Below are 12,834 nucleotides of genomic sequence, written 5' to 3' on the forward strand. Positions count from 1 at the left end.
TGTGACCGCTATAGTACAAAGATGTACAAACCTAATCTTTCGTCACTGTTGAACAATACATTGCCATGGTAACAGCATATTTTGAATGAAAACTCATACAAAAATACTGTGGATTTAGCTAACTCCCTGAGTTTTTGAGCATTTAGCTTGAAATTTGGTACATGTGACTGCTATAGTACATACATATGCAGATTTATTCTGTCATTGTTAAACAATGTGTTGCCATGGTAACAGCATATTTTGATTTGTGTAAGCAAGCAATGAAGCACTGCAGAAAGAGAGACAACAGTTTCATCAGCTTCTTTTAATTTCCTAGAATTGCATGCAAGTTAGTCAATCATATATTTGTGTAAGCAAGCAATGAAGCCGTGCAGAAAGAGAGACTACAGTTGCATCAACTTCAAATGATTACTCTCTTCACTCTCACTGCAGAGTTGAAGATATGACCAACAAGCTGGACCGTGTGTTTGAGGACTCTGATGGTGGACTTGGTACTTCAAGCACAGTTGGCTTGCTAGGGAGCAAGGGACTAGAGGAGAGACTCAGTCGACTGGAGGACAGGGTGAGACAAAAATTATGATAGAATTGTCTTCTACCTTAACTTGATATGTTTCTCATGCTGTTGCTATTTCAGCCTTTCCTGTCCTTTACTTTTGTGTTGTTCTTGATCTTGTTTGATGTCACATCCCTGTTCATCTTTATCCTCTGCAGGTTGCCCTCAATAGGCCCATTCACACAGCCACCAATAGTCTCTATTATTTTGGTCACCATGTGAATTTCAATGCAAAAACAATTTTTTTTTTTTTAATATGTGGGTGGACACAATAATTGCGGCTACCATATTAATTGAGATTCAAATCACAATCCATCCACCACTAAAACTGTGACATTTTTGAAAGTCTCACTTTTATTCTGAATAGTCGCAATTATTTTGAGGTGAGAAGTGAGTGTGAATGCTGTGTGAAATCGTACCTGTTTTTTATATCCCACAATGCAAAGCATATGTTGGATGCTTCCTGTTTATTGTTATGTGCATGTATTATGTGACTTGAATACATGTAGAGTCAAGTACTGGTACATTGTACAGGTATTACAATGTGTGATATTTGTTAACAAACAGGCCATTACTGTCCTTGGCATTCATTGCCCGAGGTGAGGTTTTGCTTTTCATTTTTAATTACTTTTTAATCATTCTATGTTTGAACCTTGTTCGCAACTTGAAATGGAGGCATCTGGTGCCCACTGGAGAAGGGACAAGGTGTTGGCTTTGATTAATGTGTACGTGTGACAGAATGAGAAACATCATCTTGATGATCTCATGATGTTTCCAGCAAAAATTCTCCAAAAAACCTTCTCCATGATCCTTTTCTAGTCCACACATCTATGCCTAATGCACTCAAGAACTGATGGTACCGGTAGGTTGTCTCATCCCTTTCTAGTCCACACATCTAGTCCTAATGCACTCAAGCACTGACAGTCGGTTGTCTCCTGTACTTGTACCACCATAGAATAGTACAGTAAACATACCCACGTACAAAGGCTCACATCTTGCATGCAGCATATTCATACTGTCGATCAAGAATAATTAGCTGTAGTACAAGGTAAAATAGTATGCGCAATATGGTGAGGAGTACTACAGTAGTTATGTCTACTGAATTATGATTGATTATTGCAATAAGCTTTGAAAACAAGGAAGATTAATGGTTTGGTTAGATTATTGTGTAGTTATCATCTTTAACATGTTAAATTCCAGTAGATCTGTTGTGTAAATGGACATGCACCATTTCAAAAACATGTTGCTACGAAACCAAACAAACTGCCGCAGTCTGATGAGATGATTCAAAGTAGCTACTCTTGACAATGGCTGCTACATTTAACAGAAGAAGAGTGGTATTTTTTTAGTTACATGTACATAAATGTCAAAAGCCAGGGTGGTAGAATGCATTTGTTCCAAGGCATCATAGTTTATACAGTGATCAAGTCCATTTTCACTGTTGCCTTCTTACTGAGGAGGGGAACCGAATTTTCGTCAACCCCAACATAGTCTATGAAGTACTTCTTGCTTGTGACTAAATTCTGGTCTTGATCTTGCATGTTCCAGCAGCAGTGAGAATGGATTTGTTCCACATTTAAAGCTTCACTGGTTCATCCCACAATTTGTTCTGTGATGTGCGATACTTTCTGGGAAGGAGATTGACTGTTGCACTACAGTCAACTCGATATTTGATGTCAGTGTCATTGAGTAGTAATTGTTATGGCTTTAATCATACACACTCATATTTACATTATCATTTGTTAAATGATAATGAACAAACCCAGATCCATTCTAACTGTTAAATAAGTTTGTTTCTTTTTCAGAACACTGACTCAATTAAGTAGATTAACATGCATTATTCAACTATTTTTATGCTACTGTCATCCGGCGGGATCGCGATGATTTCATTAATTGTATCCCCCGAACAGAGTTCGGAGGATACTATGGATTTGGCCTCGTCGTGTGGCGTCCGCCGCCACCGCAGAGATTTCCTTGTGAGCGCTCTACCAGCTGTGTTTCTTTTCCGATCATCTTCAAATTTGGCATGAAGGTGTATTATGGTTAGACGAAGAGGCTTATTTTTTTTGGTGATGGCGCCCTCGCTTGTTCCGTCTTTATACATGAAAAGGTAAATTCAATAGGGTCTGTTTGTGAGCGCTCTACTGGCTGCAGTTCTTCGATAATCTTCAAATTTGGCATGAAGGTGTATTATGGTAAGATGAAGAGGCCTTTTGTTTTTGGTGATGGCGCCCTCGCTTGTTCCGTCTTTATACATGAAAAGGTAAATTCAATAGGGTCTGCTTGTGAGCGCTCTATTGGCTTCAGTTCTTCGATCATCTTCAAATTGGGCATGAAGGTGTATTATGATAAGACAAAGATGCCTATGGTTTTTGGTGATGGCGCCCTCGCTTGTTCCGTCTTTATACATGAAAAGGTAAATCCAATAGGGTCTGCTTGTGAGAGCTCTACTGGCTGCAGTTCTTCTTCGATAATCTTCAAATTTGGCATGAAGGTGTATTATGGTAAGACGAAGACGCCTTTTGTGTTTGGTGATGGCGCCCTTGCTTGTTCCGTCTTTAAACATGAAAAGGTAAATTCAATAGGGTCTGCTTGTGAGCGCTCTACTGGCTTCATTTCTTCTTCGATCATCTTCAAATTTGGTATGAAGGTGTAATATGGTAAGACGAAAATGCCTTTTGCTTGTTCCGTCTTTATACATGAAAAGGTAACTTTTAACCCTATAAAGCCCAAGCTATTTTGACCCCTTCCAGGCCCAAGGGGGGGGGGGCACATTGTGCCCCCCCTATATAACTTCTTTATTATATGATGTATGACCGTCATATTTGGCACATGGGTAGAGCAACTCATACTCTACATGACCCAACTTTTGAAATTTCTCAAGGTCATCCACTGAGGGCGCTATTTACCAAAATATAAAGAATTACATAGGAAATGCGCTAAAATCATGTTTTTTCTCTTCATTTCTTTATCCCCAGTATATATGTTTTTATTTTATATCAATCACTTTCATATTCACCACAAAGAAAAAGCAAGTCAACCTTGACTATTAGTTATGGTTGACATTTCTCAAGGTCAACATGTGGGGGCACCATTCATTACAATATAAAGAAATACAATGAAACCCATGACATATTGCTTGGAATGGGTATATATATTGGTATCACATTTCATATTTCCAAAATATTGAATTTTGAGTTTGCAGATTGATAATATGATAAACAAATGATATTACAGGCGAAGCTTGTGTGAAGATAACTCAAAATAAAAGGGTAATCTTTGAAAAATGCTGTATTTTCCATTATTTCTATTATATCTACTGTGTGATGCCTATGTCATATAAAAATAAGGTAAATAATAAGAAGACCATTTTCAGGTAATTCACAACCATGATTACTTCACATTTTGGTCCTTCAGCAAATTAGAGCCAAGAAAACCCCCATTTCATTCATTATTATATTGTTAACTGAAATTGGAACAGAAAATCATGCAAAATCTGACAAACATAGTTGTCAGTTTATGGTTGCCATGGCAACCAGCAATATTGGACGTAGCTAAATTATATATCAAAATGTTCGCAATAAGATTTTAGGAAAAGTCACCAAATTCGGTTGAAATCGGGTAAAGAGTGTAGGCGTGGCAAACGAAAATATGGTGGGGGGCACAATGTGCCCCCCTTGGGCTTTATAGGGTTAAAGGGTCTGCTTGTGTGTGTGACGCTGGCCTTGTTTCTTGACCAATTTTTTTCAAATATGACATGTAAATGTATCATAGTCAAATCTATACATCTATACCTACTGATAATGCTGCCCTCACTGTTCTACTTTTTACAGGGTCAAAGGTCATCTTGATCATGTCAAAATTTGCAAAAGTGCTTATTTATGCAATAACTTGATTGTTACGAAACAGATTTTATTCAGACTTGCTAGGGAGGAGTATGGGTGATCATTCTACATGAAGGACACAACAGTTTGTGGTGACGGCGCCCTCAGTGTTCCGACTTTGGATGCCAATGCTCATTTCTTGTGTGGGCTCTATCAGCCACATTTCTTATCAGATTTTCTTCAAATTTGGCAAAAAGGTGCATTATAGTGAAATGAAGATGCCCATATTGTTTTTAGTGGTGGCGCCCTTGCTTGTTCCGTCTTTATACATGAAAAGGTAAATTTTACAGGGTCTGCTTGTGTGTGCAACCCTGCCTTGTTTCTTGACTGATTTTTTTCAAATTTGGTATGTAAATGAATCATAGTCAAATCTACACACGTACACCTGTTTGGATTTTATTGTATCCTGCAACAGTTGCCATATCATACAAAATTCTGGCCTATAAAGTAATCCAGATGGAGTATGGGAGACGGGTTCGGGGGATACATGTGCTCGATTGCGAGTGCTTCTAGTTATTTCAGCTTTAATCATACACACTCAATTTTACTTAGCAGCAAAATAAGTGCAAGTTGGAACTAAAAATGGAAAGGATATAATGATGAGTTACACACACATTCCAAATGTCCGTTTTTGGCCACGAGTGTCGCTACATGATAAGTTTTTGAATGCGTTATTTTTTTTTTCTCGTTGTGGTGTGTTCAAGGAGGAATCGTACACTGGACTAGAATCGTATTATGTGCTTCAGAAAGCTGCCAGAATGAGCAAACCTGTACTCCAAAAGCATCATGCAGAATACTCGCAAATGTTTCATGCATTGACAAGCTCTAAATTGAGAAATCACCATACCTTTTGCAAGTGCTGTGCCAGCGATTTCAGCATTAGTCACAGTGGACTCAATGACATAGAGAAGCACATGAAAACCAAGAAAAATCAGGCGAACAGTGAGGCAACCTGTGGGAGGTCTCTAAAGGACTACTTCACAACTGATTCTGATGTGAGTGTGATAAATGCTGAAGTGCTTATGACCGAGTTTATCGTGGAACACGGACTAAGACCACTGTGATAGGCTTTTCCGGAGAATGCTCCCAGATTCATCAATCGCAAACAAGTATGCATGTGGACTTACAAAATCCTCTTACATCACTGGTATTCTTGGGAAGGATTCGATGAGAAAAATTGTGGACGTCATCGAGGTTTCACCATTCAGTATGGCAACTGATGGGAGTACGGATTACAATGACATAATACTGTACCCGATTTGTGTGAGGTATTTTGATTCAGATGAAGGGTGTGTCTTGTCGGTTCTTCTTTCCCTCAAAGAGTGCAATAAACCATCCACCGGGGAAAATATCTCCAATCTTCTCAAAGCTGAACTTAAAGAACATGATATTTCTTGGGAGAACTTGGTGTCGTTCTCTGCAGATAATGCATCTGTCATGCTGGGGAAGATCAAGGGAGTAGCTGCATTCCTTCTCAAATGTGCTCCTATGTACATTTGTGGTGAGTCTTTTAGTTGTACAGATACACATATTGTATTCAGAAAAGAACTATGTGTGTGGCACACAAACACACTGCTATAGCTTCTGACCATTCGAGCATTGAGAATTTAGGGTTCCTGGGACGAACACTGAACTAGGGCTTTCTATAGCTCAGTTGGTAGAGCAACGGGCTAGCATCTGGAGGTCTCGGGTTCGAATCCCGATGGAATCCCATTTTCTTTGCTCAATTTTCCACTAATAAATAATATTCATTTCTGGTCAGTTTTTCTGTTCACGTTTGTTATAGAAAAGAACTAGGCAGAATTGCAGCCAAACAAACTAGACCTAGACTGTAGAGTAGATGCTGATGCAGAATAGTACTGATCACTGATGGTGAGTTTCTGGCGAGAGTTCCCAATATACCCCCACTAATTTTGTCAACCACTCTACTTACACTATTCTACTAAATACCCAAGTTTTTATTGTGAAAGCTCACACAAAGCTGCTCACTGTCCCATGCACCACCACTTGCCAAATGTGTGTGTGTGTGTGTGTGTGTGTGTGTGTGTGTGTGTGTGCATGCACGCGCTGTAGACTATCAAGGGTTGGGGGATTGGTGGTTAGGTTGGATTTATGGACCTTATGGATTAGAGTCTATGATTTTGATGTAAAAAAAAAGAAAGGATTTTGTTTGATCAATTCTAGTATGTTTTATGATATTTTAGTTTACTGCTGGCTTTCATGTGAAGCTGTCCTTTCATTTGTCTATTTTGTAATGATTAAGCAGGTTTTCATGTCATGATATTATTGTCTTTTCATTTGTTTATCTTGTATGATTAAGCAAAAGTTTTCAGCTTGATGACGTGATCTTGGTGAATGTTGTATTTGTTTCATTATGAAAATGGTGATGACATCAAACGCAATTCCAATAAAAAGTGTCATTTTTTTTAAAGTGGTATGGCATAATTAGTGGAGGTTATGTAAGGAAGTCTTTCCTCTTTTTTTTTTTTCCGCTTGATGTGTTATTTTGCCTGAAAGATATGATTGAAGCTACAGTCCATGATGACAAGAAAGAACTTGAGTGTTTGTTTCAAACAATATACAGCCTGCCTGAGTAGAGTTTCATTTAGTGGTGGCAGGAACTTCAATATTTATGACTTGTTACACATATGTTGGGATTACTGTAACAAGTAGATTAGAAATTATAGATTTAAAATTACCATGTCTTTGCTTGATTCTTTAAACTTCCTTCAAAGCCAAATAAATGAACTGACACTCAGAATGGCTTCCTTGGACAACTTTGAGGGGAACATATTTAAGTTTTTCAACTGGTACGTCCAAAATTTGGTTCAGTAAACTCCACAGTTAGAACACATTTTTTAATAAGGACAATGTAGCATGGGGAGAAGATGGGATTGATTTATAGTCACTGGGGATACACAATTAGGGCAGGCCTGCTTGAATAGAATTGTCTGTTGGCAAAGATAATGTGCATTGAAGTGTATTCGTGCACACTCATGAGTAACATGCAACTCTTAAGTTGAGAATCTTTTTTTGCATCAAGACGAACACAGTTGGTTATGGAATTTCCAATTGCCAGCCTTCCCATAGCATGGTCCCCCCCCCCCCCCCCCCCATGCTGTGCAGATGTTCAATTTCTAGTTTGGAAAATATCATTTTAATGTTTCACACTTTTATCATTCACCAAAACTCTCTTTTACTTTGCTTTTATTTTTTTTTACATTTTAGGTTGTCCATGCCATCTATGCACGTAAATTTTACTTCGTAGCAGCAGAAAAAGCAGCAAAAGAGCTATACCCATCAAAGTAGAGGACTTGCTGATAGACATCTATTGCTACCTAGAAAAGCGCAGCAAGAGGAAACAAGAGTTCAGATCCTACCAGGTAGATGCAAATCTTCCTCACCACAAGATTATCAAGCATGTGAGCACACGATGGTTGTTGCTTGGACAGTGTATCCCTCGACTCCTTGAGCAGTAGGATTCATTCCTCCCTTTCTTTGAAGGAGAGAGACAAAAGGCCAATGGGAAAGAAAACAACAGAAAGACACACAAGACAGCAAAATAAAAAGAAACCAAAAATGATCACAGGGGCATCTGCAAGTTCAGCCACAGTTGCCAAGAAAAGAACGCCAGTTCCTCCAACAATTGTTCTAAAGTCTGGTACTTCCAGTGGTCCACCAGTTATCAGCATCAAGTTCTGGTGCCTCTATTGCCAAGAAGAGACCTGCTGCTCCTTCGATTTTAGCAAGCATCAAATGCATTCCAAAGACTGGAACTTTTTGTGTGCATGCTCAACCAAAAACATCAAGTTCTGCTAGAACTACAATCACCAGTAAGGGAACTTCAGATTCTTCTACAAACCCTTTTTTTCACAAAGTCATCTGCAAAATCAGCTGCAAAGAAGACAAAACCTCAAGATGGAGGCACAAGGTCTGAAGTTCGCTGTCATGTGGTCTTGTAAAGTCATCTTTAAAATCAACCGCAAAATCAGCTGCAAAGAAGACAAAACCTGAAGTTGCAGGAGCAACTGCAGGTCTACCATTGGAGTCCAAACTCAAGCATGTTGTAAAGATGATGACAGACCCCAATGTGAAACTCTATTGTCTCTTCCTGAACAACACTGTTCCCTTGTTCGATGAAGCCAACCTGCTCTTGCAGAAAGATGAACAGTGCATACATAGATTGCACAAGGTTATGTGCCAGCAGATGAAGTCACTGCTCATCAAATTTGTGAAACCAGAAGTTGTTGCAAGTCATCCAAAAGTGTATGAGGTGGATCTCACAATTGACAGCAATCAAAAAAGAGATCAAGAGTTGTTTGTTGGCCAAGCAGTACACAAGTATATTAGTGAGTATGGAAAGCAGTGTAACTTGAAGCAGTTCTACCACAGTGTGTGCCGTTACTACTCTTCGGCATGCAGCTATATGAGAAAATCCTATCCATTTGAAGAACAACTTCTTCATAATGCTGGTGTACTGGATGTCTCCAAGGGCACCCAAATGAGAATGACCCAATGGCTGTTCTTTGCAAACAGGTGCCCCCCCCCCCCCCCCAGTTTGTATCAGAGGATGATAAGGACCTGTTGGAGGATGAGCTTTGTCGGTTCCAGGTGGATGATCTCTCTGATGAAATTTTGAAACCAGACTTGAGAATTGACTCTGTATGGCATGAAATTTCAAGACTAAGGTCTCCTGCCACTTGAAATGCTTCATACCCAACACTGGTGAAAATATCAAAGCTCCTTCTTGCCATGTATCATAGCAATGCTGATTGCGAACAAATCTTCAGCATTGTTAACAAAAAAACAAGACAGAATTCAGATCAAGTTAGTCCACTAGAACACTAGGAAGCCTCTTGAGAAGAAGAATGGACATGCTCTCAAGAGACACATCATGCCATTCTACCGTGCACTCAAAGAAGCTGCTCTGAAAAGCCAAACAAGCAGCATCATCAGGCCTCAGGGCTTGATATTTGTTGGAGCCTGCTGATTTATGTACAGCCTTGTACATTGTAGGTAAATATTGCACATGAGATGGTGCTCAGGCTTTTGCCACATAAAAATTGCTCAAATGTGAATCATTTGGCCTCTGTTTTGGATCAAATAAGTGTGGAAAATTGCATTTTACGTAAAGGAAAAGAGGGGTTCCTACACCTAAAAAATACAAAAAGTTCCTACCAAGGGAGAGGGGACACCCCCTTAGTAGGAACTTTTTGTATTTTTGATACGCTGAGGGTCATGAGATATCAGTCACCCGTGATTGACAACAAAAAGAATGTGATATAGCGACTTGAAGTTATATTGAGATACATTCATGAAGTCGAGTTCTTTGTACCTACATAATTCAGATCAAATTACTTTTGTCATGCAACCAAGTGGAAATTCCATGTGTGTGTCTACGTGTGCAAGTAAGTCGATTTTACAGGCTATCTAACTGAATATTTTCCAAGAGGTCTTTGAAAGCAAAAAATTGAAAGATGGGGATAAAGTCTTTTAAGGATCACCTTGACTTTAGCATTGACATTTTCAAATATGAACTTTGACCCTCATTTGCATAACCAAGATGGCTATGTTTCATCTTATCGTCATTATATGACAATAAGATATAAGATATACGGTCTTTCAAAGATGCAAATGATTGTCTCATTAATTCAAAAGCAATGATACCTTTACATAGGCACACTACAATGTCGTCTTTGAAATCAATGGTAGCACTCATGCACAAGTAATTGCATTATGCATTCACTTCTTTTTATTTTAAGCTACCAGTGAAATGTTTCATGCTTACCACATTACTCAGGGTGGTTACAGCATGACACTGATCTGTTCTTTACTGCCCCAGATGCCAACAATACATATCACCTACTGCTACTAGTGAAACAGCCATGACGAAAATATAAGCTTTGAATTTTCCAAGGCAAAACGACACAGATCCCCTTCATACACGCTACACTTGGAAGGGTGTGACACAAAATACCTCATATGATGTAAAGCAATATAAAGCCCATTCCTTTCCTGCCTGTCTACAACTCCGTTATTGAGTCGAACAATAACAACCTGAAATTTCAAAGAGATGAGCGAGACGCTATACACCTGGCCTGAGTTGATTAATTCAGTTCCCATTCAGTTCCCATTCCTGCTCAAGTTGACTTATGTTAATGCAGGAGCGGATCTAGCTTTTTTCCAAGGAGGGGGTTTCAGGGGCTGAGCTACATAGTGCGAGGGAGCGAGGGGTGGGGAGGAGGGGGTATCCCCCCTCCCACAGTAGGTAGATTTTTCATTTGTAGGGTTGCCAGCTTGCGATTTTAAGCATACTTGCATGCTCTATTGTTTTTCTTTTTTGCCCAAATAATTTTTTTGGGGGAGCTGCACACCGGAACACTTCGGTTTTTTTTGGGGGGGGGCACATTCATGTAACGGTGTGAGATCCTCGGCGAGGGGAGGGTGTGGGAGGGGACTTTTGTAAAAACAGAGTACAAAAGTCGCATTTATAGAGCATTCAAATTAAAGCAAATTTCTAGGGAATTAAACGGTGGAAAGAATCATTGCGAAGGACTATGATTATAACATACTGGGGTACATTATTTTATGTGACAGTGTGAGATCCTGATGGAGGGAGCAAAGCGACCGAGCGGGGAGGGTGTGGGAGGGGAATACCCCTGTCCCACGGTAGGGACTTTTTGTAAAAACAGAGTATAAAAGTCGTGTTTATAGAGCATTTAAATCAAATTTCTAAGGAATTGAATATAGTAAAAAAAAAAAAAATCACTGCGAAGGACTATGATCATAACTTATGCAAACTATTCATTTTAAGTACGGACAGAGCGAACGAGCCACTCTCACTTTGCCATTCGTCTGAAATGTATTCATTAAAAGCTAAAACGTAATTGCATTGTTCAAGCAATAAAAAATTATTCTTATATTACTAGAAAGCATAGAAGAAAAGGAAAAATATACTGTAGGGTTTACTAAAGTTATGTCCTACAGGGCACACTCGAGGAAGCGAGGCTACGATCTTGACATAAGATATGTCAAAAAAAAAAATTACAATCAGATTTTCGCATTGATGATACCCAATATGATTAAACTGTCTAAATGCTACTTCAGGGTCTTAAAATATAACATCTTAGCTCTATTTTGCAGAAAACCCCATTCAATTTGGTTAAGCCGTCACAGAGAAATGCGGATTGTTGTAAAGCATGTCATGAGTCTGATTCTTCCAAGTTTAGCACTTTGATGCTCTTGTGTGTGAATACAATAGACAGAACTTGGAGGGAAGAGATTCCTGACATCCTCTACAAAATTCCTCATTTCTCTTTGACCACTGAAGCAAATCGAATGGGGTTTTCTGTAAGATGTGGGGAATAAGTTATAGTTTCATACCCTGAATTTGTAAATAGATTGATTCACTATTTTTAAAGATATCATTACGGAGGGTCCCGTTGTGATTTTTTGGGGGACATAATGTACACTAAATTTACTCATGAGTAAATATTAGTGTATAGATACAATAATGTATATTGTTAGTGTATCCTAACGGGGCGAAAATCTTGCATTTTAAGTTATAGAATTGACAACTTCTAGACAAGAAAAGTGCCTTTATGTTCTTTTTGGTCTTCAAATAATTGATAAATTATTTGTTGTTTGTTTGTGTGTGTGCTCTTTCTTCTTCTTTTTTATACCCCCGCCAAACGAAGTTTGAAGGGGGTATGTAGGAATCAGCGGGCGGTCGGGCGGTCGGTCGGGCGGGCGGTCGGGCGGTCGGTCCGTTGCAAATCTTGCGTCGCGAACTACTTCCTCAGTTTCAACCGATTCCCATGAAACTTGGCACAGATGTGTGCCTTGGGTTGTAGATGTGCAAGACGTATTTTTTGACAGTACCCAAAAGTACGTTGCCATGGTAACGGCATATTATGGGCAAAAATGGGTACAAATCTTGCGTCGCGAACTCCTCCCACAGTTTTTGATCAATTTTTATGAAATTAGGTACAGATGTTCATCTGAATATGTTAATGTGCAAGACTCATATCTCCGCAGTGGCAAAAAGTGTGTTGCCATGGTAACGGCATGTTATTGGTAAAATATAGGGCAAAATGCTTCATGGCAAAACTGCTTCATCAGTGTTCTTCCAATTCTCATGGAATTCATATTGAATGTTTGTCTTAGGATATAGGTCAGCATGACACATTTCTTGACAGTGACAAAAAGTATGTTGCCATGGTAACAGCTCACATATTATGAGCCAAAATGATGGAAAATTTTGTGTTGCAAACTACTTCCTCAGTTTTTGCCCAATTTCCATGAAACTTGGTACAGATGTGTACCTTTGGTTGTAGATGTGCAAGACGCATTTTTTGACAGTACCCGAAAGTACGTTGCCATGGTAACGGCATATTA

The 12,834-nt window shown here is 39.1% G+C and overlaps 1 protein-coding gene and 2 pseudogenes across 1 annotated transcript in view; all 3 read left to right on the forward strand.

The window, feature by feature from the left end:
• LOC139721313 (transient receptor potential cation channel subfamily M member-like 2) overlaps positions 1-12,834 on the forward strand; it is a 433,859-nt gene that overhangs the window by 299,740 nt on the left and 121,285 nt on the right. Inside the window, exon 26 of the mRNA XM_071632667.1 lies at positions 433-562. Within this exon, the coding sequence (XP_071488768.1) occupies positions 433-562 (130 nt within the window). The remainder of the gene's footprint in view (positions 1-432; positions 563-12,834) is intronic.
• Positions 5,037-8,412, forward strand: LOC139720271 (uncharacterized; annotated as a pseudogene).
• LOC139720366 (uncharacterized) lies at positions 8,356-9,407 on the forward strand (annotated as a pseudogene).

The sequence above is a fragment of the Diadema antillarum genome, unplaced genomic scaffold (genome assembly GCF_040938485.1).
Source record: "Diadema antillarum isolate AM-2024a unplaced genomic scaffold, OU_Dant_1.0 scf00000001, whole genome shotgun sequence".
Classification (NCBI taxonomy): domain Eukaryota; kingdom Metazoa; phylum Echinodermata; class Echinoidea; order Diadematoida; family Diadematidae; genus Diadema; species Diadema antillarum.